Below are 26492 nucleotides of genomic sequence, written 5' to 3'. Positions count from 1 at the left end.
CCCATCAATTCCAGGCATTTCCTATTCCGCCATTGTTATTCCAGCAAATGGTGCTTTGCTGACAGACAAGGAAGAAACGTTCAGAAATCAGGAAAGAGAGTCCCTTTATTTCTCTTTAACAAGCATCATCTACCAGCGGGAAAACAGCCACCAATCTCTCTCCCTAACATGAAGCAGGATGAGATTGGGTGAATTTAAATTGATTTTTGCATGGCAGGTTTAGCATTTCTCCAATTACCCATGTCACCGATGGCAAGTGCTAAGGGGAGGTGGCGGGATGCAAGGTGAAGCAAAAAAGAGTCTTCCTGATCTTCCATAGAGCTTGCCTTTGTGTCTCGTACCTGTCATCCAAGCTGTTTCTGTATAATGCTTTTCTGAAAATGGACTAAATTGAGAAACAGCACAGCTGACAGGTAAGATACATCCAGCCCAAACGGCGTTAAGGCAGAAGCAATTGACCTCAAGTCTAGCAGCAACCAGAAGTAGCTAGATAATAGTCAAAGAGAACTTGAATGCTAGAGCAGACATCTTGAGTCACACAAATCTGAGTGGCTTACTTGTAACAACAATAGTCATCACCATAGCACCTACTGCTAATAAAGCTGGTATGGAATGAGCACAGTGATGGCCGCTCTCCCTCCAAGAGGGACATAATATTGTTAATTCTCTGAAAAGTAATAAGTAAATAGTTGTGAAGCACTGCACAAAGTCATGGAAACTGCAGCAGTGTGAGCCTGGCCTTAGGTCATTGACCAGAGTGATAGCATTTTTGCATAGGCCCTCAGAAATAATAATTTTTAAAAAAATGAAAAAACTAATGTCAGCCCAAACTGTAAAAAACCTGTAATGCCCGTAACACATAGCAGCAGAACCTGGCTTTCATTTTCCTGTTAACTCAGCCTGTATAAGGCAGGATCAGACTCTTTTAGAAACATTAACCAGTGTTTAAAAACAGGTCCAATGCTCTCTTACAAGATCTCTAACCCTGTATTTATAAGGAGGCTGTGTAAGACCTGACAAGCACTATTGAAAGCAGCAGTCAGATATTGCTTGGACAGATGCAGGAGCCAGGAGCCAGGAGCCTGCCTTGCAATCCAACCCAAACCGCGGAAGGAAGAGCTCAACAACCACAGGGAATGGAGTGTTCTCACAGTAGATAGAAGTGGCCAATAAGAGCTAAGTAGATCACAATCCCTGAAACTATTCACAGCAAACATGTTGTGATTAGAAAGCACTACAATATGATTGGAGCAGGTAAGGAGAAGCTGACGGGTGCTCTGTGCTCTAAGCTTTGTTGTTTTCTTGCAGACATTTTATTACCCATGTTTCATCAGTGCTAGTAAGGAGTAGGGTTTGTTCCCAGTTTATATTCTAGAAGTTTAAGCTGCCTCAGATATGGGCAGGGCATGAAATGAACGCATGATGTTGCTGGGGTATGGCCATGCTGTGGTTAAGGACAAAAGAGGAAGCATCTGTATCATTTACTAGGACTTCCGCTTTCTTTTAGTGTCATTTCATTCAAGAAATTGGCAGCCGTCAATAATATTTATTGCTTTGGTATTATAGTCTGACATAAAGATATTGCATTTTTTTTCCAAACCATGTATATAGATCAGTGGTGGCGAACCTATGGCACGGGTGCCAGAGGCGGCACTCAGAGCCCTCTCTGTGGGCACGCTCGCCATCACCCCAGTCCTAGGCCTTCAGCTGGGTTTTATAAAACCTTTTCGCTTTAGGCCTCCACCACCGTGTGCAAAAAAAAAAAAAGGTTCAATCTATCAGTCAATTTCAACTTCTCGTGGGAAAAAAAAGATCTTGCAAAGTTGGAATTGATTGATTGAACTTTTTAGTCCCATCAGTCTGCCGTTATCGCCGCAGCCATGCCCAGCCAATGGGCCACACCCACCCGGCACCTGACGATGCATAAGTGGGTTTTGGGTTGCAATTTGGGCACTCGGTCTCTAAAAGGTTTGCCATCACTGATATAGATGTATACTGCTCACAAAAATAAAGGGAACGCAAACCCCTTCAGCTCCATGGTAAAATGTTCCCTTTATTTTTTTGAGCAGTATATATAGATATCAGACTCGGTGAGAAAACCTATTACAGCAATCTACTTTCACCCTATTTTAACATCTCTTAATGCAATGTTCTTCTTGTTAAACATGGCCTTCTCACATTGCATGCAAGCACTAAGAGTGGCATTTGTATCATTAGGCCAGGATGCATGTTTCATCATTTGTGTAATCATTGCAGTTAGCACCCGATGCCTCTAATAATGCAGCTCTAATAGCAATATATTTAAGTGTTTCTGTTTATGGTAACACTTGACTGCTGGGAACTTAATCAATCCAGAGTTTTACATTAGCTCAAGTGCCAAACATGATTTCCATCCTTAAGTCAATTTCTAAATAATTTCACACGTTGGCAAGGCATCTTGCTTAACCCCCCCCCTCCCCTTTGGTCAAAAATTCAGACCAATCCAGGATCAGAAATAAAAATGTGCCTTCACATAATAAGAAATGTCCCTTCTGCCTATACTGCTTGTTTTTCCCTAGTTTATTTTGTTTATCCTTATACACTATTTGAGTAGAGTTACATTCACAGACATTGGAACACTACTGTAGGAGCACACTATGTTCCCCTACCAGGAGCTGAGCTTTTCTGCAGGGTACACTTTTATTTATTGTAGTATAATGTGGCTAATATTAAGATTGGGAGGCACATCTGAGAAGCTTGCCTTGAGGCCAGAAAAACATTGCTTATGCCTCCATTACTATGACCTCAGCCTTTTTCATTCATGAGATGGGTAAAGATAAGAACAATTTCATGGGAGATAGGCAAGAAATTGCTCTCTTCAGTGATTAATTGTATATAGTAAATAGAAGGATGAATGGATGGGTTGTGTTTGGACTAGGATGACAGCAAACATTGTTTTATCTTTCCAGTAAAAAGGAACCATAGATGCTTTGGAATAATTTGATTTTTCTATATATGTTTTGCCAAAATTAGTCTGCTAGAAACAAAATATGGCTTTGTGGGACAGAGATACATATATTTTATTCTAATTACTTGATTGTTTGGAAAGTCAACAGAACAAAATTGCTTACAAATGTCTTCTCTTTTCAGTCATAGAAGCCTGACTCACACATTGGGCTAATTTATAGTGTGATTAGTTTTCTTCTTCCCATTGAACTACTTGAAGAAAGCACAAGGTGGACTACAGGGCACAGTTATACAGAACTATGGATGTGGATCAGTGGTGGGATTCAGCCAGTTCGCACCAGTTCAGCAGAACCAGCAGCTAATTTTTTGTTGCCCAGGCATCCATGCAGAGAACCGGTTGTTCACATATTTGAATCCCACCACTGATGTGGATGTATTTCTCTGTGTTGTAAGGTGGTGCTAATATGTATAGTTGCAACAGTTGGCTTCTCTATGTTGTAAATATCTATCCAATTGGTTTGGTTACTAAATCATGAACTATTTTTATTGGTTTATATTTCTGTAGTTTGACTTGTACCTTGATAAACACATATAAATCCTCATCATCATATACATACCCATATATTTTCATATCCAAGAATATTGATAAGTCGGGGAAGAAAATAATTTTAAATTGGAGATGGGCAACTTAACCTCCATATATTGCTAAACCTCGACTGCAAGTAGTTTTATTTAATATTTTCAATAACGAGGCATTTTGGAAGTTAGTTATAGTGGAAGGGGTGGGGGGGCTGTTGTGCTATGATCCATGGGGTAGTGAAGAGTCGGACACGAATTAGCAACTGAACAACAACAAATGGAAGTTAGTTACCAGGACCTTGTTATAAAAGAAGCTCACCCCTAGAAGAAGTATTTTACAGAGAGATGGGCAGATACAAAACTTCTATTATAAGCCCTATAAAGATTTATCTTCATTGCACCAACAGTTCTACAGTCTGATCCTCAGTTAATACTACCCGTCATTTTATGTGCCTTTATAGTGTCTATACAGAATATGTACCGGTATCAGTTGCTTGTAGGAAAATATGTACATGATTATAGTCTTTGCAAAGTCAAGATTGATCCTTTACTTAAAAATTTGTCTACTGTTGCTTTAATGGCAATTTTCCATACATCCATTCAATAGGTTTTTGCTAGAGAAGGACAGAATGATGAGAGTATTGAGTGTACACTAAGGTCAGTATCTGTTTGAGTTGCCATGACTTCAAATAACCCGGAAATAAATCAGAATTATAAAGGCAACAAAGGTGTGCATTTCAATCTGTGTATGTTGGTACCATAGTAACTGTTAATCAGGGAAGGTAAAGAGGTTGATAAAACTGGTGGAATTAAAATTGGGAGGCTTACTGAAGTTGCAGACATTAATTCCTGCATTTCTAAAGAAACAGAATCAGAGGGGTGAGTAGAATACAGAGAAAAAAATAAACGGGGGAGGGAATTCAATTCTGTTTGATGCTTTGTTATTATTGGAGAACTTCCACTAACAAATTACAGGGAAGATTGCAACAGAACCATTACTGTTATCAGTTTTACTGAATACGATAATACTCTGTTAATCGATAATACTTTTTTGCTTGACGATGTTCAGATATGTTGAAGTCTATCCCTGCCATATTTTCCTGTCAGAATTTCCCTTTGGTCATGCTAGGTAGATGTTTTGTGAGTTGCATTTAGACACATTCAGATGGATCATGTTGGTAAAAGTTGAACTGAAGATAGAGGATGAAAGCCAAGATTTTTCTATGTGCAGTAAGATGTATTTGGTTCCCTCCCATATTGTAACTACCTCTTTATATGGAAAACATTACTCTTCCTTTTCTTCCATATAAAGTTGCTTCTAAAAATTGAGACAATCCCTGGAATGAATTTTCAATTGAACTAGGAACTTGTCAGTCCTGTTCACTTTTCCTAATGGAAACATTTCCCAAATACACATTGACAGATCTCATCCCAGACATAGTATTTATTAGTGAACACCAACAGAAATTCCATTATATACTGTCAGAATAATCCATTATTTTCTTCCCCAAATGCAGCCTTCTTAAATGGCATTCGCAAGTGGATACTGGAGTAAAAAGGAAGTGCATGGAAATCCTCCAACTCCTAGGTACGGCATACTGGTTAAAAAAAAGAAAAGAAAACAGTCCTAATTTATGTCTCTGCATTATACTGAAATATAGTACTAAAATATTCAGTGAACTGTTATATTTCTTTTTCTTGGCTACCTTTTATTAGAATTTAATTTATAAATAAGTTTATTGGGAATAAAGATCTGATAGTATGACTGTGGTTAGCTCAAGGAAACTATCCTTGGCCTATGTGAAATCTGTTAGTAGATTTTCTTGATTAATAGTTATATCTACAAAGCATGTATATGTGCGTGCACACCAGTATAGTTTCCATAATATCCTTGGTCAGTGGGCATAAGAGTTATACATTTTATTTTTGTATATCATATATTGTATATTATATAATATGCATTAATATATAATTAATATATAGTATTGTTTTGTGTGTTTATGTAACATAAGTATGATTTTATAAAACTGAGTATAAAGTGGTATGAAACTTCTTCCAAATATCAGTTGTAGTCATCACAGGCACTTATTTCTTACATATTTCATCCTATTGCTGATATATTTTTCTAAGGCTTAAATGATTTCCTAGGGATCCCCCCAAATTTTGTGCAGTTTAAATAATCTCCCTGCTTCCCCCACTCCCACCCCAATTCTTGATTCTAAGAGAACAGTCGTATCAAGGGATAGCCATGCATAACGTATCATGGAAACCAAATAACAGGCCATTGCTCTTGATAGTAAGACTTACCAATGATCAGCAGAGACTTAAGATCAATGCCTCATCTTTTATCCTCTCCCAATGAGAATGATGTAGAGCATTGGTGTCAAACTCGCCGGGTCACGTGACGTGTTGCAATGTATTACGACTTTTTTCCCATTGCCAGAGCCGGGGTGGGTGCAGCCTCCGCATGATACAACCGACCCGCAGGCCGGCAGTTTGACACCCCTGATGTAGAGAAAGACTTTGTGTGTGAAAGAAGATATTTTTGAACTGGAAAAAAATGCAGACAAAGAAATGACTTATGCCCTACAATTTCTAGCTCCTCCTAAAGTTTATATTGCTGTAAGATTGACTCCAGTTCCTTGTGATTATATAACCTCAGCAGCTGAGCCAATTTAGTTCTGTGGTCAGCTGTGCTGTTTTTGAAATTGTAGTGAAACTACAATAAGTTTGATTTTTGGAGAACCTTCAGTTCTCTGAAGCCTGTGGGCAATCTGTTTCCTCCTTTGTGGAAACTCCAACTCAAGCCACCTTCTGACTCCTGACCTGCAGCCTTTCTGCTTTTGTCTTCCAAGGGAAAGGTAGCTGGAAGGATTTTCAGCTCCCTCCCCATAAGGACCTAGAATTTTATTTTAGTGCAGACAGACAAATAAATGCGTAGTAAGTTTACACATAGAAAGGTATTTACATGGATCATGTGCAAGTGATTTCATCTACTTTTCTTCACTGCTGGGTATGTTTATTTTTCCCTATTGTTATTACTGCAGGGTCTGTAGAAGTTCAGGGAATACTTGCAAGTTTTTGCTCCTGGTTTTAATAGATCTGAGTGATTGCAGATCCTCCTCACACAGCTTTGGAGGGCTTGGCAAGAAGAGATGGTAGCAGTGTGAAAGGGAACTGAGGTTACTTTCCTTTCCCAAAGATTCTCTTCATGTCCCATGAACTGCAGCAAAAAGCTGCCTCACTACTGTAGCTGTTTTTAGTGGACCTATCCCTGTGATAGCGCCTTTCAACTCATTCCCAGCCTGCTGCAGAGGCAGCTTAAAGTTGCATTCATCTAATGGCTGATCGCTTAGCAACCATTTGAAGTTATAACGAACCCTTAAAAATCTACTTATGACCTGGCTTTAAAGTTCCAACATTGCTGCTGCCTCCCCCTCCCCCCCATGGTCATACCACTGCCTTTTGGATGCTTGGCAACTGGCCCCCATTTACAGCTGTTTGCAGTGCCCCATGGTAAGATCACTGTGATTTATAGCATTTTTGCCAGAAACTGGCTTTTATGTACAGTTTCTGGCAAAACCTGCCTCATAGCAGACAACGGATTTGATTAACAACAATTGCAAAAAAGTGGTAAAATCAGGTCCAGTCACATTGTGACCTACTTTATGATCATGATTTAAGTCCATGTTTCCAGGGCTCAGTTATGGTCATAACTTGAGGGTTGCTGTATTCTAGTATTAAAGTAGTATTTTCCTCCTCCTCTGACCCAAATTCTGCTGTGGACACCATAAATGACATCTTGCTAATGAGGGTGCAAATGACAAGGTCAAGGACTGGAATCTGCCTTGGTCCCATGGTTCATTTTAGGTCATATGCCTACTCCAGTCATGCTCACTCCCCTCCAGGCAATCTTGTCACTCAATTAGTTCATTACAGTTTTAGACCAGCACAAGCAATGTATCCATGAGTGTTCTGTTAAGTCTATCTTAACAGACAATAAATAAAATTGAAGACAAAATTAAAATACATTTATAAAACAATCTGACTAGAATCCTTGAGTCCAAAAAGAGTAATTTATGTCTAGGCATAAAATAGTATTTAACATTACATAGAATCATCTCAAACATCTAACATTACAAAAAAATGTGATATCCCAAAGGTGCTTTTTCAAAAGGCAACTGGACTTTCTTAGTTTTTCCTTGAGGACATTTTGCTTCTCATCCAAGAAGCTTCTTCAGAACTGAAGAAGCTTCTTGGGTGAGAAGCGAAACTTCAAGGACAAACAAAGAAAGACCAGTTACATTTTGAAAAAGCACCTTTGGGACAACCATGACCTGGATGACTGAGAATCTCCATAGACAAAAAATGTGATAGTATCTAAAATTTAAGTAGAATGTGATAATATATAAAGTTACAAAAAAGGATAATATCAAAGATTACATAGAATATGTCTGTCTAGTGGGAACTTGGCCAACAGATCTTCTATGTTGCTGTGCAACCCTAGCCACATGTGCTATCATAAAAGGCAGTTCATCTATGAGCAGCATCTTGGCATAAGTTGAGTGAGCAACCAGGATAACTTTTGATCAGAGGGAGGTTAAATCTGGTTCAAGTGTCTGTGTAAAAGGAGCAATGAGGAACATGTTCTGTGGTTTTCACCTCTCCAGAATCACACAGGCAGAGCCTTTTCAGCCAATGATAGTTTTTTATATTTTCCATCCAACATTACAGAGGAGAACACTCCCTTCTAGTTGCTGAGTCCTGCCCTCTGTTATCATTTTGGCTTGGGCAGTCAGAAAGACACAGCACATGGGCAAATGCTACCTAACCAGGCATTATGCAGGCTCCATATGTGGGTTTAGTGCTTTCTTCTCTTTTTAGAAAAAGGATTCTGGGAAATCTTTACAGTGTAGCTCATATGACTTAATTTAAAATATGCTTATGAAAAAGAAAGTCCCATCATATTTATAGGACTTTATTGCCAGGAAAGGACCCACTGAGTTATGATCATTGCCAATTTATCTATTTTGAATTGCAAAAATGTGCTTCTCTGTTGAAGAAAGCTTGCTTCCAGCACCCTCAATCATACATTGTTCTGCTCTGGTACCCAATAGCACTTTGAGAAACATGAGAGATGATGGCACCCAGGAAAGAAGAGGGGGAATAAATGTTTGTAGTTGTGGCTTTTGTGAATAAGCTTAGACTGCTTGGGGCCATGTTTGAGTGCCTTGTTCATCTCTGTGGGAGGATCTGTAGTAGGCAGGCGTAGCAGTACGGCTGGTCTCTCTTTTCAGTGAAAGTGAATAGGACCAATGTTATGAAAGTGTCCCATAATATTTATCATTGTTTGATTTACTGTTTAGACATGGACATGCATTGGTAATGGCTGGAAATATAGCATTTATATTTGGGGGCTGCTCCTTTTATAATACTTCTGTAAGTACCAGTTTTCTTTGTTATCTCTTGTTAATTTGATCACTATTTGGCATCAGTTCTCAAGCTGTAATAAATTGCATGCTTCATGCACTTTTTACTATTTGATAAGATCTTCTCTCTCCTGTCACTGGGCTTAAGAATCACAACATTCTGGTCATTGTCTATTAATATCTCATAGATACGCCTGTTCTGTCTAGATAATTGTTTGGCTATTATTTCTAATGCAACTCACTCGAGAGAGTTAAGCTACACTTTAATTTTAAAATCTTTCCTTGTCTAGATGACAATATTGATGACCTTTGAATAAAACAACAACTTCAGTCTCTTTCTTTCTTTGTTTCTTTCTCAGGATGATCAACCAACATATTTCAATGACTTCTACATGCTGACAAGTGAGATACTATTCATCTTTTCTAGCAGACAGCATGTTCAGGAGTTTATTTGTCTCTTTGGAGATACACATCTTTCACTGAAATAGAGAGCAGTTATTTGTAATGCAGAAAAAGGGTTCTGTTATAAAATAGTGGAATTTAATTGTAAACAATAGAAGAAGGAATAGTTTGAGAACAATGCCAGTGTTTCCCCTGTATGCCCCTCCTAATATAAAAAGTTGTACAAAAATAAATAGATTGTGTTGCAGAGTGTATCTTCTGCAGGTTTTTGAGGGAGAGGTTACTTGATTTGTTACAATAACTTGGCTCTGGACTCACATTGTTTTAACAAGATTTGTTGAATAAATTTCTAATGCATGGATTAATACATCATGTTCAACCATAAACCATGGTTTGTAAATATAATGTCTAGATTAATGCAACATGTTAGGAATCAAGTAATACAAAAACTAAATGAATAAATGCCAAGCATAGACTAATTAAAACACATTATGCCTTAGAGCAATTGGATTCATACATAGTGTCATAGCAACATGATGCTGCTTTTATCATTTTAATAAAAAAAATGGAGTCTGCAGATGCCTCTGTATTCTGCTAAGTGGATCCAATATTTTTTCTTGAATATTTGATTGTTTGATGTTCGTTATTCAGTATTTCATGAAACATGTTCTGAATGTCACAGTACTTGATAGGATCACTGCCTAATTGAGTATCTGCATGTCAGCAAAGACTGAACATCACAAATGATATTAAACTCTGATTTTGCTATTATGGATTGTTTTCTAACTACAGTTATCTGCACTATTACAACACTGCAAAGCAAAACCAAAGAAACCACATTCTGACTCTGCATGATGCGTGAAACTATCCACTCATTCCCCAAATACAGTATATAGTGGAAATATTTCCTCTCCTCCTTCTCTAATATTTTCCTGAAGTAGCCATCAGTTTCTTCAGAAATAAGATATTTTCTCCTATAGATAAGAATAATCAGCCTTTTTATATACCATAGTATAATAATCAAAATGTGGATCTTACAAATGAAATATCTAGTCTTGCTTTTCTTAGAGGGAAATAACTGTGTGAACTCACATCACAATCATTTCTTTAAATTTGGAAATCGTACTTAGATACCAATGCTTTTTGTTGGTGTGTACACATCCACACATATAGTTATATATATATAATGATGTATTTAATGATGGTGGTAATCTTAAATATCTCCCTAATTTTCAGTTACTCTGACTGATTTGATGTGGGAAAGGATACCACAGGATGGACACATTCCTTGCCCACGACAAGGGCACTCACTTAGGTAAGCAAGCAATTCAGAAAAAAGAATATGTATCCATCATTTCTGGGTATAGAGATATAAAATGAAACTAAGTTATTTCACAAGCTCAAAACAAAGGAGGGGAGATTAGCAATGGATGTAAACTGAATTTCATGCATTCTGAGTTTCATAGAAGTTATTCTAATTGCTCAGAAAATCAGAAATCTTACTTTATATTGCTTCTGATTTAGTACTTTCCATTTACAGTAGGTACTGATCATATATCCAGAAGGAGACCATCTTAGCCACATCTGGTTTAAAACACCAAAGAGCTAGAAAGAAGTAGGTGGACATTAAATAGCCACCTGTTGTTATACGAAAGTCTTCCAGCACTGCATTGAGGGTACTGCATTGCAGAAGACTGTTCTACAGCATTGAGCTCAAGCAATTGAGTTCAACCTAAAGAAAGGAAAGCACGAATACTTTCTCCAGAAATACTGGTGAAGCTAAGATGAATTTGATTATAGCTAAACATACATGAATTCCAAGATGTCTGAAATGGTATAGGGTTTCCTGCCTGAACAGTGGGATGGACTAGGAGACCTCCAAGGTCCCTTCCAACTCTATTATTATTATTATTATTATTACTAGCTGTACCCGGCCACGCGTTGCTGTGGCTGTCTCGTTAAATGGAAAAGAAAGAAAAGAGAAAGCGTACGTTTGTAGTATGTTTAATTTCACAATGCTTGTTGGAATCGTAAAATCGTAGCATGTGTTGCTTTTACGTCCAACAGATGGCGCTGTTTTTCAAAAAAAGCATGTTTTTACCTGTCACAGGTGTGACATCTATATAATAGTAGGTATATAAAAACACGCGCGTATTCGAATGCAACATTGTTTCAAAATTTCAAAGCAATCGGTGAACTTTCGGAGATTTAAGATTTTGAACAAACGAACATTTACATTTTTATTTATATAGATTATTATTATTGTTGTTATTGTTGTTGTTGTTGTTATTATTATTATTATTATTATTATTATTATTATTATTCATTGTATTGTCCATTCATTTGTAAGGCACCAAATAGTTTGTATTCCACCAAATAGTTTATCTCAGTTGGTTAGTTCTTGGTAAGGAATCCATATTTATGATTGTGCATGGATGTCCACCCTTTATTGTCATCCATAATAGTTCCATTTTAATGCAATTTTCCCTATAGGAAAACTCTTGGGGATTTCAGCAATGGACATTGTACAGTCTCTGTGCTCAAGCTTTGCTCAGCTGGGAATAACAAAACTGCATTCCAGTACCCCTTAGGAGCCCTGAGAGTTCCATCAGCCAAGAAAGCAATTGCACCAAATCAGACATGGTATCAGATTGACTTTAAGTCTCATTATCTCCAGGGAGGATGAAGGCTACTAAAATCTAAAGGCCATTGTCTACCTCAATTTTTTCAGCAGTTCAAATATGTAAAAGCAAAAGCAAAAAATGCTGGTTATTCAATGGTCAGAAAATCCATAATAAATTTTAAGTTAGCTTCAATTGAATTTTGGTGCAAACAGTTGAAATGGAATCTATCCAAGCTTTCTCCAGAATAATGCCATTATGATAAATGGAGCTTGTTCTTTGGTAAAGAGAACAAGGCATGCTAGATTATAACACAAAGTGCTACTAGTTTGCTCTAACTGATTCCTGTTACAATGAATATATCAATATTGGCATGTAGTGAAAATGAACTATTTTCGGCATAGGACAAGGGTAGGCAACCTTGGCTCTTTTATGACTCGTGGACTTCAACTCCCAGAATCCCTGATGCTGGCTCAGGAATTCTGGCAGTTGAAGTCCACAAGTCATAAAAGAGCCAAGGTTGCCTACCCCTGGCATAGGAGATTCATGGAGCTTTTTTTCTCTTTTAAAAGTCCATTATAGGTAAAATGGCTAGACTATATATTATTTTAGGTGAATGTTTGAAAACATATCTTCTTGGCTTAGGAAATGTTTAACATCTAGATGCTGGATTCATTATTGTTCACTTACAAATTTATTAGGGAGTATATAGATTTCCAAACATCATGCATTTCTTCGCCCACTCTAGCATGGCAAAATCAAGAATCTCATACAAAGCTGTATGAGATAAGCCATATGAGGAATTTCATTTCCCGCCCACCCCTCCAAATGGATTTTAAAAAACAGTGGATATGGATTTGTATTTATTGATAGAGAACTTTAAAAATACCTAGGAAGATATACTTAGAAATAACAGTAAACTGACCACTCCACTAAACAGTGGTTGGCTTACACAATTATACAATCTCCAATGGCCTCTGAGACATATATAGCTATAGCATATAAGGCTATATCAGGGGTCTTCAAACTTGGCCCTTTTATGACTTGTGGACTTCAACTCCCAGAATTCCTCAGCCAGAGTACCTGGCTGAGGAATTCTGGGAGTTGAAGTCCACAAGTCATAAAAGGGCCAAGTTTGAAGATCCCTGGGCTATATAGACTTCCATAGGTGCTTCACATGACAAGTGCCACAAGCTGTTCAAGTTTAGGAGGTCTCTATAATGTACACATCACTGGAAGCCTTTCTTGAAAAGGCAATTGCAGTGTGGCATAGATCAAATTGTCTAGAACTGCTATTGCTGAACATAAACTTTTCTGCTAGTGAGGCGTTACACACTAAATGCTTCAAACCACCATGAAAGACCAGAAAGTAATTTTCATGTGTAATTCGTCCCTATTCATTACCTCCAAGTTTATAATTCTGCTTCCATTTAGACCTGTTTCTTTCAATACGCAAGCGTAGCTTTATACTTTAGAAAGTATGTGTAAGGATGAGGTGAGATAGTATACAGTTTAAAGAATTTATCCACTTTCTCAAGAGATGTTTCACTTCATCTGCAATAAAACTACAGCTGTTTTCCAACTGCCTTCTTCATGCCAGGTGATTTGTTATGGAATCAACCACCTTTTTCCTTTAGTTTTTAAGAAAGCATTTTTTGGGGGAGGAGGAACCCATTTCTTGATCTAATTGTGAAAAAAAAAGGTTACACAGTTTGTGTATCGAATTAGCCACAGTTATTCATATATTCCAATTCTTTTGGAAGTCATCAAGGCTATGCATGGGTGAACACACACCCAAATTATAAAAACACTAGTTATAGAAATATAAGCTGCACCAAAATAAAACCAGTCAGAAGGTAGATCACATTTGGGCATCCTATGATCTACAAATGACCTGTAGCCCTCATCTGGCTTCCATATGGCCCTTGTCCCCTCCCTGCTTCTCACCTGATTCCATTGCCCAGCTGATGAATGCTAGAAACAGCCTGGAAATACACCCACATTGTCATAATCTTCAGTTTTTCCTAACATTCATCAGCTGGGCAGTTGTTGGAGGCACATCATGGAATCCTGCCAGCACTCCTGGTTGTTGAGGATCAAAAACCTCTCCACTCCCAAATTAGATTATTGATACAATTGTGTGATGTATATTACAGATCAGCAATATTCTTTAAGGAATCAAGTGTTTATTTTTCTACAGAAAATTCTAACCAAGGGGGCAGGGAGAGACAGAAGTTTTATGGATGACTTTAACATTTCAACTTTGCTTTATAGTGTAGTAAAAGGCAAGATATATTTATTTGGAGGTTGTTCAAGCAAGAATGCTGAGTATTGCCTTCCAGGAGTCTATGTCTTTGATCTTGGTAAGTAAAAACATAAATTTACCAGGATTTATAGTTCATTTAGTTAATGGCTAGTCAGAAGCATTCTTGTTCATGTTTTGTAAAAAACATTTCTTATCCTAGTACATTAATACTTAAGATCAGCAATGACAATCCACCAGGGTGGCTTCTGATGATCCCATCCATTTTATAAAAGGGCAAATTAGTATTTGCTGTGTATCTACAGCATGGTAGGGATTCTACTAGCTTTGTTGAATGACCTGAACCTTTTAAAATTGAAACAGGAGTTTTAAACAAAAATCTGATTTAGTATTGGGACCCATTTCAACACTTACAGTACGGTATCCCTCTAGTAACATTATTTATTCTTTCTATTCATGGAAAATTGGATCTCATTCTGCACAGATATATTACAGAGTGATTGAGCAAATGAAAGACAAATGCCCTTTGATTAGATCCATGGCATAAAGCTTTGGAGCTTACTTTCTCATGGCACCTAGAGAGCTGAAAGGAATGTATCTCATTTAAAAACAACTCCCTTTAAGATATAACTTTGCTCACTGAAGGTGATTTGGCTCTAAGTTTAGATTCCCTACTGAGAATGTTTCAAATAAAAGGTTCGCTCAGTCCTAAATGTAAGTTTGTAATCCACTGTACCGTAGATCCAACTTTAGCCTGATTTGTTCCAGAAGAGAAAATGCTTTAATCTTCTATGGGCCTCATGCAGGGCAACATGCCAGTCCTAATTTTGGCAATAGTTGTAAGACTTTGCTATGCAAATAAACATGGACTACCTTCTTGAGAAGCAAATGTAGATTTTCTCAAAGCTATTGTACAACATTATATGTGTGGGGGGTTTGAAAGAGCTTTTAGAGGAACTTCCATCATCCTAGTGATATTAAGATATTTTGGAGTTCAACAAATGTATACATTACAGCCATAAACGGAGTATGTTTTCAACATCCCTGATTAACAGCAGTTCCTGATTAGTTAGTAGAAGCAGAAAAAACACAGCCTGACAATTTGATAAGGGGAACCTATCAAATTTGCAGATGATACTAAGCTGTAGGAATAGCCAGCACCCTAGATGATAGGTTGAAGATCCAGATGGATCTCGACAGACCTGAACACTGGAACCTATCTAACAAAATGAAATTCAACATAGAGAAAACCAAAGACTTACACTTAGGCAAGAAAAACCAAAAGTATAGATTAGGTGAAACCTGGCTTAATAGCACTAACTGTGAGAGGGATTTTGGAGTCCTAGTGGACAATCAAATATGAGCCAGCAGTGTCCAGTGGCAGCCAAAAAAAGCCAATGTAATCCTATCTTGCACTTTCAGAGCGATTGAATCAAGATCCTGCGTGGTACTAGTACTGCTCTATAAAACCTTAGTAAGGCCACACTTAGAATACTGCATCCAGTTTTGGTTACCACATTATAAAAAAGATGTTGAGACTCTAGAAAAAGTGCAGAGAAGAGCAACAAACATGATTAGGAGCCTGAAGGCTAAAACATATGAAGATATATAAAGCATATGAAGAACAGTTGCAAGAAGTGGGCATGGGTAGATTCAGGACCAAGGGTGACATGATAGCAGTGTTCCAATATTTGAGGTGCTGTCACAGAGAGGAGAGGGACAACCTATTTTCCAAAACACCCAAAGGACATACAAGAAGCTGGATGGAAACTGATCAAGGAAAGATTCAACCTAGAAATAAGGAGAAATTTTCTAACAGAACAATCAACCAATGGAACAGCTTGCCTTCAGAAGTTGTGGGTGCTTCATCACTGGAGGCTTTCAAGAAGAAACTGGACAGCCACTTGTCAGAAATGGTTTGGGTCTCCTGCTTCAGTAGGGAGTTGGACTAGATGACCTACCTACAAGATCCCTTTCAACTCTGTTATTCTGTATTCTTTATGTATATTTTTTTTCATCTGTATTCCCATTCATCTGCATCCTAGCCAATGAGTACATAGGTTTATGTCATTCTTAGCTATACCACAGTTACAGTAGTGTTTCTCACTTAAACTGGCAATGGCAAGTTGCAGTTAAAAGATGTATACAATCTGTTACTCTTCATCACTCGTTATATTAGAGGTGAATCAGATGATCAATAGCAGATGGGAACAAAATGACCTTCATCCACTCATGCTGATGTGGGTATGTCTTCTTCCATCTGTTCCCTGATATCAGGTCCAGCCTAAGAACAACATAGAACAATCCAGCCAAAGTTCCATTCTTTATTGTTTACACCCAACAGACGGACTCTTGCAAGACTAAACTCGTACTACTCTCACCCCAACAGATACATTCTGAGAGATTCTAGAGGCACGAGTGTCACGTGACGTACTGTGATATATTGTGACATTTTTTGCCTTTGCAGAGCCGGGGTGGGCATGGCCTATGCGTGATGCATCCGGCCCGTGGGCCGCCAGTTTGACAGCCATGTTCTAGGGAGTGGCTGTCCTAAATTTCTTCTTCTGTCTCCTGTTCATCTCTGGGTGCTGTTGCCTCTTGTCTCAGCCTCCTCTTTGAAATATGTTCTATTCTTCCTGAGAAACTTCATTGTAGTCCATCATACCATCTCCCCATCCGTAGGCACCATTCCTCACATCTGACCAGTTTCATTTGCCATCATTCTGCTGATGTCTCTAAAGTGCAAGTCCCAGTAATGGAGCTTTAAATATTCTAACATTGAAATTATGTAATGGTGTAATGTGTCAACAGGCTAAAATAGCATAACACTGAAAAGGCAGGGCTAATTCTTCTCCACTGTTTCCTCCCAAACAAAATTTGGGAGAATCCGGAGGTCATAATGTATTGTCTATATTAGGCTAAAACTGGTTAGGCAAAGACTAGACAAGACAGAACCACTTGTAAACACAGAACAAATGTATAATACATTAGGCTGATCTTTTGCACATATATTACTCTTTTCATATCTATAATAAAAACTATTCAATAGTGTCCTTGGAGCAGCTACAATTAGCTACTGAGTACAGGGCTGAATTTCTGGAGAGAAGAGATGTATTGACATGTGTGATATAAATATTAATGCATGTAAAGAAAGAAGAGAAATTGTGCTGCTAGTGATTCAACTTACTTCAAGATCCATATATATATGATTACAATTGAATGGGAAGGAGCACAAGAAGGAGCCTAATGAACATAGTCCCATAGTCAGACCTGCCCCATTTCTACTGCAGGGCTGGAACTATGGATTCTTTTTTCCCACAGATTAGCAGTAGAAGACAAAGGAAAGCAAAGACAGTGGAATCAAATCATTGCTTTAGTAATTATGTACACTGCAAATATAATCACAATAGTACCTTGGAGCAAGGAGTCAGAGGCAACAGAGGCAGAATAGGCTTCCACAATGGGGTCACAAAATGTCATGCTAGAGTAGTTTTCTGTTGACCCAAGGAGGGGTGGATCATACTTTCACCCAATAGTGGGGAAAGGCTTTCTAAAGGAGATCAGGACTTCTACTTTGCAGAACAAGTTGCAGAACAAGAGAGAGGGTATAATATGTAGAGATAGAGGGCAGACACATAGATAATAGTTCCTGCAGTGAATATCTGTGAACCATCACAGAGTAATTATAAAACATAATGTTGTTGAATGTAGAACCCCAGATTTTTTCATTGCTTTGAGATCCTTTTCATATTTTGTCTGGTATCACTGCTTAACAGTATATCAGATTGCTCTTAATCCATAGTTTACCCTACACAGGTTTATATTATTGCACAGCAACTGGCATAATCCAGCAAGAAAAATATTCAATCAGTCATGATGAGGGAGGGAGGGAGGGAGGAAGTTCTTGTGATATAGTATTAGAAGATCTCTGATGTCCCTCCCCCCTTTTAGCACCTCATTGGCTCCATTGGGGAGGCAGGAATCCTTCAGGATAAAGGAAGACGCCTAGGAAGGGATCTACATATTGGAGGGAAATCTTCTTTCCAGATTCCACAGGCACCTCAGGATCAAAGCCCAGGACAGGATCACCTCAATTTGCATAGGAAGGACAATTACCTTTGGACAAAGACATTAGAACCACCACATATACAAACCACGCCCCCCCCAAGTCCACAGCAAGGACCAGTCCCTCTATAAAACCAAGTCTCTGGACCTCATTTTCTCTGTAGTCTACCCCAAAAAACAAATCTCTTCGCTTTTGAGAATAAAGGAAGGAGAGAATCTCCTCTCACAGTAATTGGATTTCATTTTTTATTTGTTCTTGAGAACAGGGATTTGTTCTTGTACAACCCGGCTTGCAGTACCTCCAAATTATTCTTCTAACAATAGTATATCCTTTCTTTAAAGAACTGGTGTCCCTGGGCTTCATTTGTAATCCAGTGTTTCTGAATTATGCACAGTGATTTATAACGCTGGCTTTCCAACTAAAGAATTCACTGATCCATTACAAATACTACATTAAATAATAATTTAGCATTGCATCCATAAACTGTGGCTATGCAACTTTCTTTGCCTCTTTCTCTGGCATAGCTTTGAGGAAGAAATTGGAAATTATGCTTCTGTTTTTAATTGGGTTTTTTTTCATCTTGTCCAAACTCATAGGGTTGTTAATTTTAAAGTAAAATTAGAGCAGTCTTATGGCCTGGTCTACACCACCTTAAATTCTAAGTCAGCCTGATCATTATCCAATCTGGCTGAGATTCAGACAAAATAATAAGCTCCTGTTAAAAGGGGAAGACAATGTTTCCAAACTCTTTACTGCCCAAAGTTTATCTACATAATAATAGCATTATGTTACATATGAATGAGGCTATTTTTGTATGGGGACAATAACTGAACATAGAGATTAGATCCCTTTTCTCTATCTAGTTAGGGTCACAATATACATAAGCATGAGTCTATATTGTGCAATTTTAAAAAGCTCAATCATAAATTGGGGAATATCATTTTAACACAGAATAGCAATATAAGAAAAGAGGTGGATGCTTTTATGAAATGATCAGTGATTCCCACACCTCCAATTTCTATTTCCACTGTGCATGATGGATAAGTTTAATGCATTGCTTTTATTTAACTTGCATCTCATGTTACAGTTCAAGAAAACTATTTATGCTCATAGCAGATAAATGGATGGATGGATGGATGGATGGATGGATGGATGGATGGATGGATGGATGGATGGATNTTTGCAGGAAAGAGCAGAGGAGACAAGGGCCTGAGCACAGGGGCAGTAGATTTTTATACCCTCTCTAGCCTTTTGTTTGGAAGTTTCCTGTTCCTGTGGCATGAACTTTGAGGCTATTTCCTGTGTCACGTATTCTGACCTGAGCCTAGGTGTACCTCTCTGGTATACTTGATGGTAATGGGTTAGTCCTATTATGTCCTAAAAGTCATATACTGCTTCCCTGGGACTGGGCTAATGACTTAGAGTTTGGGTGAGGTATGCAGATTTTCTCTTTGTCTTCTTGAGTTCTCTGGCTCCAACTTTCTGATGGTTTTACATCTGCATTTGTATAGGGCTGGCTCCTGCTTGGGGACAGAGAGATTTGGGGGCAGGTTTCTGCTTTTCAAAAAATGCTTTTAAAAATCCTTTTGGAGAAAAATATATTTTTCTCCTCTTTTAATATTTCCTTCTCTGGGGCTAACTTCCCTCAGATAGATAGATAGATGGATAGATGAATAGATAGATATTTCATTCTAGTATTTTTTCAGGGATATATTGTTATGATTTTCTTCCAGGGAATATCGCCAATTTAGAGATTATGCCGACTGAAAAGTAAAGTTGAGTTTTTAAGTAAAGAAAATGGATATAGCCTACAGTCTCAGGAACAGATCCATTGTTATGACTGGACTATAGGTTGGGTTGGAACTGGTAATCATGAAAGTGTGAGATTTAAAAACCCCAAACTTCGATACTCACAATACGAAGACAAGTCTGGTTAACAAAACAAAGTTTTATTGGAGAAAAACATAAAAATAATAATAAGAAAAGAAAAGAAAAGCGTTTGCAAATGCAGCCTCCTTGACCCTTCCCAAGTTGGATTGAGTTCAAAGAGCGCAAAGAGCAGCTTTCAGGCCACACAATTTATACCTTTTACAATGCACGTCACGCCCAAGAAACCCTCCCAACTCCCCCTCTCTACCTTCTCTAGTCATTCTTTGAAGTTGCTCTACACCCAAAAAGGTCATCCTGGCAATTTCCGTCCATCTGCTGTGACCCCATCTTTGTTTATTTGTAATTTCCACCTTGTGATCTTATCTTTGTTTATTTGTAATTTCCACCTTGTGATCTTATCTTATCTTCCCCATAGTGATTTCTACTCAAGGCCTAAGTTCCTGTTCTCTTAGGTACCCCCAGTAGGTCATAATTCATTGTCTTTGCTGATTACTTTTTGTGGTCACTTTGCATTAGGCAGGAAACAGTAAACAGACAGTCTTATACATTGGCATTACAATGCTACATTTGCACTACATTATTACAATTTATAAAAGAATAACTTTTATTTTTTTCCTTCAATTGGTCTATCAAGAAGGAACAACTCTTTCACTGTTGCAGAGCAGCATATAGTAGCAGAATTCGCCCTCTTATTTTTCAAAGAAGCTGCAGAAAGGTTGGGTTCACATAACCCAGTTTTCTGAGTTTGTGCAACACAATGAACGATAGGTTAAGTAATCACAACCTTCCAGAATAAATGTAGATGGTGAGGTAGTAGTTCAGTTTGTTGTGGAATATATTAAGTAAATCCAACCAGTATAATTAAGGTTCACTGTGTCATGCAATCTTAGGCAATTGAATTAATTTAGTAAACTATGATTCAGTTAATCATGAAGCCAAACCCTGTATTTCACAACTAAAATTTCAAGACAGATTATTTACAAGTAATTCCTGCACTGTTTATACATTGCAGCTCCAAAACACAAAGTACTTGAAGATAAAAATGAACTTCAATTCCTTTCTCCTCTCTGTAAGGAACTAGATGGTCACAATACCACTAGATGCAACATGATAGATGCTGTTTCTGAGGATGTGCCATTTATGGTCCACCAACTGCATGTGTCTTTCAGGTTTTTCTTTTGAAGCTCCAGAGCCATTTCAGTGCCAAATTTCCACAGGATGGTTTTCTGCTGATAATTGGTGGAAAATTAGTATTTAAAATGTAAAAAAGGCTTTTTTAAATATTATTTGTTTTTTTTAAAAAAAAATATAGAACTATTTGCATTGGGGGTATTGTTGATGATGATGATGATGATGATGATGATGATGATGATGATGACGACGACGACAGCTTAATGCTGGGCTTCCCTCCTCCGTCCAATGTCTTTATTCACTAGGCACATTTTGAGAGCATGTTATGCTATGTGATTCATGGTGGTAGAGAGCACAAAGTGACATATGCAGTCACAAAACAAAACAGTCTTAACTGGTTGTAGAATCCCAAAATTGCTCCAAAGCACTGGTGTCCATGAACATTATAGAATCCCAAAATTGCTCCAAAGCACTGGTGTCCATGAACATTATTTTAAGGATCCTGCTTTCAGAAATTCCTTCTCTTGGTCCTCCTATTCTCTTTGTACCTCTACGTTCAGCAATCCTGCTTTTTGTGGCACTAGGAAGGAAATAATTTATAATGTACCTGTCCATAATGTAGACATCCCCCAGACCTCCTCATTGACACTGTTCATGTAATAAATCAGGCAATCCTAATTTGCCTAGAGATGCAGAGAAAATGCTATCCATTCTCACTGACCTTTTGGTACCTTCAAAACCTCAAAGGACTTCAGCAGGGGCATTTAGAAGAGGGAGGGGTGGATAGACACATTCATTTACAAAGCAGCTTCAAAGGGGTAGCTCAGTCAAAGCATGGTTGAAGCGAAGCAGCCTTTCACTGATGCCTGACACAGTTTTAATTGAGAGGGCTGAATTAAAGAGCAGCTCTTTACCTAAAAAAATACATTGTCAGTGAAGGGATCCAGCTTTTAAAACAGCAATTTGCAGAAGACATATGGAAGGTAAAAAAAAAATAGTCTGCTCTGTAGCATTTGTTCCAGTGGTTGTATTCTGTGAAAGAAACAGAATAAGAAAATGGCTTCTGCCCAAGCCAACTTCAAAATAAGAAAGTAATTTACTTTTCCCCCCCTCCTTATCTTAAGATTCTCTAACCTGGCAGAAAATCTCAATTAGTGGTCTTGCTCCTCAAACTCTTGAACACAGTTCAGCTGTAGTAGGCGAAAACATCTTTGTCTATGGTGGCATGGAAGATGGTAAAGCAGTGGATGATCTCTATATGTTCAACACAGGTGGGTGCAACTAAATCCTCACAGGACAATGTAGTTTGCTGTATGTCAGTTGCTCCAGACTTATTTAAGATGCAGCATATATTCGTAAAACAAATGCAGGTAGAAATGCCAATTTGGTCTAGTGGTTAAGGCACCAGGCTAGAAATCGGGTAGACCATGAGTTCAAGTCCCGCCTTAGCCATGAAAGCCAGATGGGTGACCTTGGGCCAGTCACTCTCTCTCTCTCAGCCCAACTCACCTCACAAAGCTGTTGTTGTGGGGAAAATAGGAGGAGGAAGGTTTTGGATATGTTTGCCCTATTTTTAAAAATAATAAAGGCCGATATAAATAACATAAAAATACATAACAAATAAATAAATAAGATTAAAATATAACACTTGATTTCTTATTTCTGTCAACCCGCAGTGCAGGTTTGTGTAGATTCCATTATTACTTGCCCGAGAGTTTATCCTACTTATAGCAAATGTGTTGATCCATTGAATTAAATTCTACTTTACACATGCCTAAAAATGAGTCTAGCTGTATATTCCTGTATTGGCCACCAACCAATCATGTTAAATGTGTTCTACAACTATTTATAGGCAACTACCAGGGAAATTTCTGTGAGAAGTAGTTTTGTATGTTTTTTGCTCCCTATGTCATATTTTCAAACATTTATAAATGATTTACTATATCCCAGCACTCCTGTTCATTATTGCTCATAGCATCTTAGAAGTATTCTTGCCATGCTAATATTTCATATTGGCATTTAGTGTCTCACTGTTGGACTCCGGTGAAAACCTTTGGTTTAAACCCTGGTGCCAGGTAAGTGACTATTTTATTCTTCTTTCAGCCTTTTTGTGTAAAAAAAGAGATCTTAGTCCTGTATTCTTTTACTTTAGTTGTCAAAGAATCTGTAAATGACAAATCTCTAAAGCAGAGGTGGACAATATTGTGTGGCGTGGATCACACTTAATGTTTGGAGGTTGCCTGATTCAAAAAGAGGAAGCGGCACGGGTGTATATCCATGGGCAGCAACATAATTTTTTTTCTTCTTTTCCCTGGGTTTGCAGTGTAGAGTTGTGTTTTTTATTTGTCCTCAAAACTCTGTTAAATCTGTTTATGAAAGCTTTAAACTTTTATGTAAACCTTACAGTTTTGGCAATCACACAATTTTTAAAAAGGAGTAGAAGCCACAAATTGTCCACGTCTGTTTTAAACCCTTATTCATGGAGCAAATCACACACCACTTATTTATCCACTAAATACTTATTTATCCACCAAATTAACAAAAAAAAGGGGGTGAATTTTGGTTATCTTAGAGCATATGCACCCTGCCCAGTTATTCCAGGACCAGAATGGATCAGCAACACATTTCAGAAGGGCAGGAATGGGTGATCTCATTTTGTACTCACATTTGCATCCTCCAGGTATGATTTCTTAGTGTGGTTTTAAAGTTCTCTTTTTCCTCTTAGATCATGTTGAACATTCATACCCATCTGGGCTTTACTTTATTGTAAGTTAACTTCAGCAGCTTACTGATTATTTCACAGCAAGAGGAGTAATCAATGATTACCATTGTCTTGAATCAGGGGTGTCAAACTGCCGGCCCACGGGCCGGACGTGTCATCCCAAAACCGCGCCCACCCCATTGCCGGCAATGGAGAAAAAGTTCCGATACGTTACGCGACGTCACGTGACATCGCGAGTTTGACATGCCTGTCTTGAATGAACCCTTCTAGTCAGGTGTTTTCCAATAATACTACAGTAACACAATGGTTATAACAGTCTTCTTGTAAATAGAAGGTTGCTGGCTTGAAACGTAACAGAAATATGTTTACTTTTATAACTTATGTTTCCCTAAGCTATCTAGTTTCCTCCAGCCTTTAAAAATGGTGCACCATTTCATTATTTCTCAGGTCACTTGAGATACGAGGATTTTATCTCCTACATGTTTTACCCCTCTGTAAAATGGTAATTTAATCCTCTCTCATTTCAGCCCACATCTGAATCTAACAGCCAAAACTCAGCAGGATTTTCTCCACAATAAAAGATTATCTTGTTAGAGGTGACAAATTTCACAGTTGGCAATCAGTTGCTTGATTGAATCCTTGAAGTTAGTTCTCAGATGTGTCACTTTAGCATATATAGCTGTCCAAGTCTGAGCTGTTGTCAATTTAAACAAAAGGGGAAGTGCCCATTTTCTAGCTCCCTATATCATTAGGTTAATTAATAATAGTTTGCATGTTGTGTTGGCAAGGATGTTGTCTGGTTTCAACAAAATAGTTTAAATTGAGCAAGAAGGCAGTTCAATTATTTGGACTCCATTGTATTTGTCAAGCGAAGAGAATGCAGTAACAGTAACCAATTTGGCAAATATGATGGGAATTAAAATGATTGTACTGCCTCCTGTCATATTTATTTGCAGATCTTTAGTCAAAACTTGTATAGGAGCCACTGGTGGAGATATATTCTGTCCTACCTGCTAATCCGTTGTTTGGACTAATTGGTCCATCTGGGTCACAGTTTGGTTCTGATTTTGGAGCAAGTCATTCACAACTTCATGGTTGATTGGAAGAGTTGGAAAAGATGTATACCTACTGTTTAAACCTTAGCCTCTCAGCACTATTTTCTCCAGTAGTGATGGTTGTAGGCAAAACTAGCTATTAGACATCACACCAGCATTGCATAAACTTAAATCTTAGCTCTCCAGACACTTAACCACTTATTTTAGGTGTGGTTTATTCATCAAAAAGCTCACAAACATGATTCAGCAAGATTTGTCCCTTTACCACAGGTAATAATAAAGGTAGATATTGTTGGAAGTAAAGTCTTCATCCTGGTTCATCCAAGCCGGGGATAAATAAACAACATGGCGACTGCTTTGGGAAGAAGTTTACAGTTTATTGAAGAGGCAGAAAGATGGTTCTTGCAGGAAAGACCAGAGGAAAGAAGGGCTGAGCACATGGGCAGTAGGTTTTTATACCCTCTCTAGCCTTTTGTTTGGAATAGTTTCCTGTTCCTGTGGCATGAACGTTGAGGATATTTCCTGTGTCACGTATTCTGACCTGAGTTTAGGTGTGCCTCTCTGGTATACTTGATGGTAATGGGTTAGTCCTATTATGTCCCATCTCAGGTGGGATATGCAGATTTTAGGTCTTTGTCTTCTGGCTCCAGCTTTCCTGATAGTTTTACATCTGCATTTGTATAGGGCTGGTTCCTGCTGGAGACAGAGAGATTTGGGGGCAGGGTTGGTTTCTGCTTTTAAAAATCCTTTTGAGGAAAAATATATTTTTCTGCCCTTTTAATATTTCCTTCTCTGGGGGGCTCTGACTTCCCACAATATACACACACCAAAGATTTTTAAATTGTAATTCACAGAAATCAAGGCCTACTTATTAAGTCTAGGCTCCAGGATTCAAATTTTAGTCTATTGTTCTAAAAAAAAATAAATAGATACCTGACCTTTCTCCTGATGATCTCGCAAAAAGGCTTATTTACATTAATCTATGTTAGCAGTTTGCTCAAGTCCAGGAAAAACTAGTTTATGTCTCGCCCTCTTCAGTCCTAATGCGGCAGTTACGGACAAAAAAACTTCTAAATTATTCAAGTTGAGATCGTTTTTAGAGGGGTGTTTTAAAAAATTTTTAGGGGGATCCAGGGAGGGCGGGAGGGGGGAGGTTCCCCTTAGGTCAGGACCAGCCATGTCTGGGGGCAGCGAGGGAGCAAAGGTGGGGGGAGAGGGTAGGGGAGTGAAGGAGGAGGGAAGAATCAGTACGGTCAGTGGGAGAGGCAGATATGGTGGGAGCAGAGGACCATATCAGGTTAGGGGAGCACGCACACGCTATTTACAAGCTTGTGGGCGCTCCGGTCCTCAGGTCTCCACTCGGTTCCCGGGAGACTTAGACCCTCCGG

The 26492-nt window shown here is 38.2% G+C and overlaps 1 protein-coding gene across 3 annotated transcripts in view; it reads left to right on the top strand.

Moving 5' to 3' along the window:
- The first annotated feature begins 4275 nt into the window (after positions 1–4275).
- Positions 4276–26492, top strand: part of LOC107293831 (kelch domain-containing protein 3) — a 68199-nt gene continuing 45982 nt past the window's right edge. Inside the window, exons 1-8 of one of the 3 annotated variants that reach the window (XM_015823015.1) lie at positions 4276–4404; positions 5043–5113; positions 8892–8964; positions 9314–9356; positions 10593–10671; positions 14252–14340; positions 22452–22598; positions 23351–23402. In XM_015823015.1, coding sequence (XP_015678501.1) covers positions 5052–5113; positions 8892–8964; positions 9314–9356; positions 10593–10671; positions 14252–14340; positions 22452–22598; positions 23351–23402 — 545 coding nt within the window. In that variant the 5' untranslated portion in view covers positions 4276–4404; positions 5043–5051. The remainder of the gene's footprint in view (positions 4405–5042; positions 5114–8891; positions 8965–9313; positions 9357–10592; positions 10672–14251; positions 14341–22451; positions 22599–23350; positions 23403–26492) is intronic. The other 2 variants (XM_015823017.1, XM_015823016.1) reach the window with 2 other exon arrangements.

This window comes from Protobothrops mucrosquamatus, unplaced genomic scaffold (assembly GCF_001527695.2).
Source record: "Protobothrops mucrosquamatus isolate PMUCROS unplaced genomic scaffold, P.Mucros_1.0 scaffold1740, whole genome shotgun sequence".
In the NCBI taxonomy this organism is placed as follows: domain Eukaryota; kingdom Metazoa; phylum Chordata; class Lepidosauria; order Squamata; family Viperidae; genus Protobothrops; species Protobothrops mucrosquamatus.
This window is presented reverse-complemented; position numbering and strand designations above follow the sequence as displayed.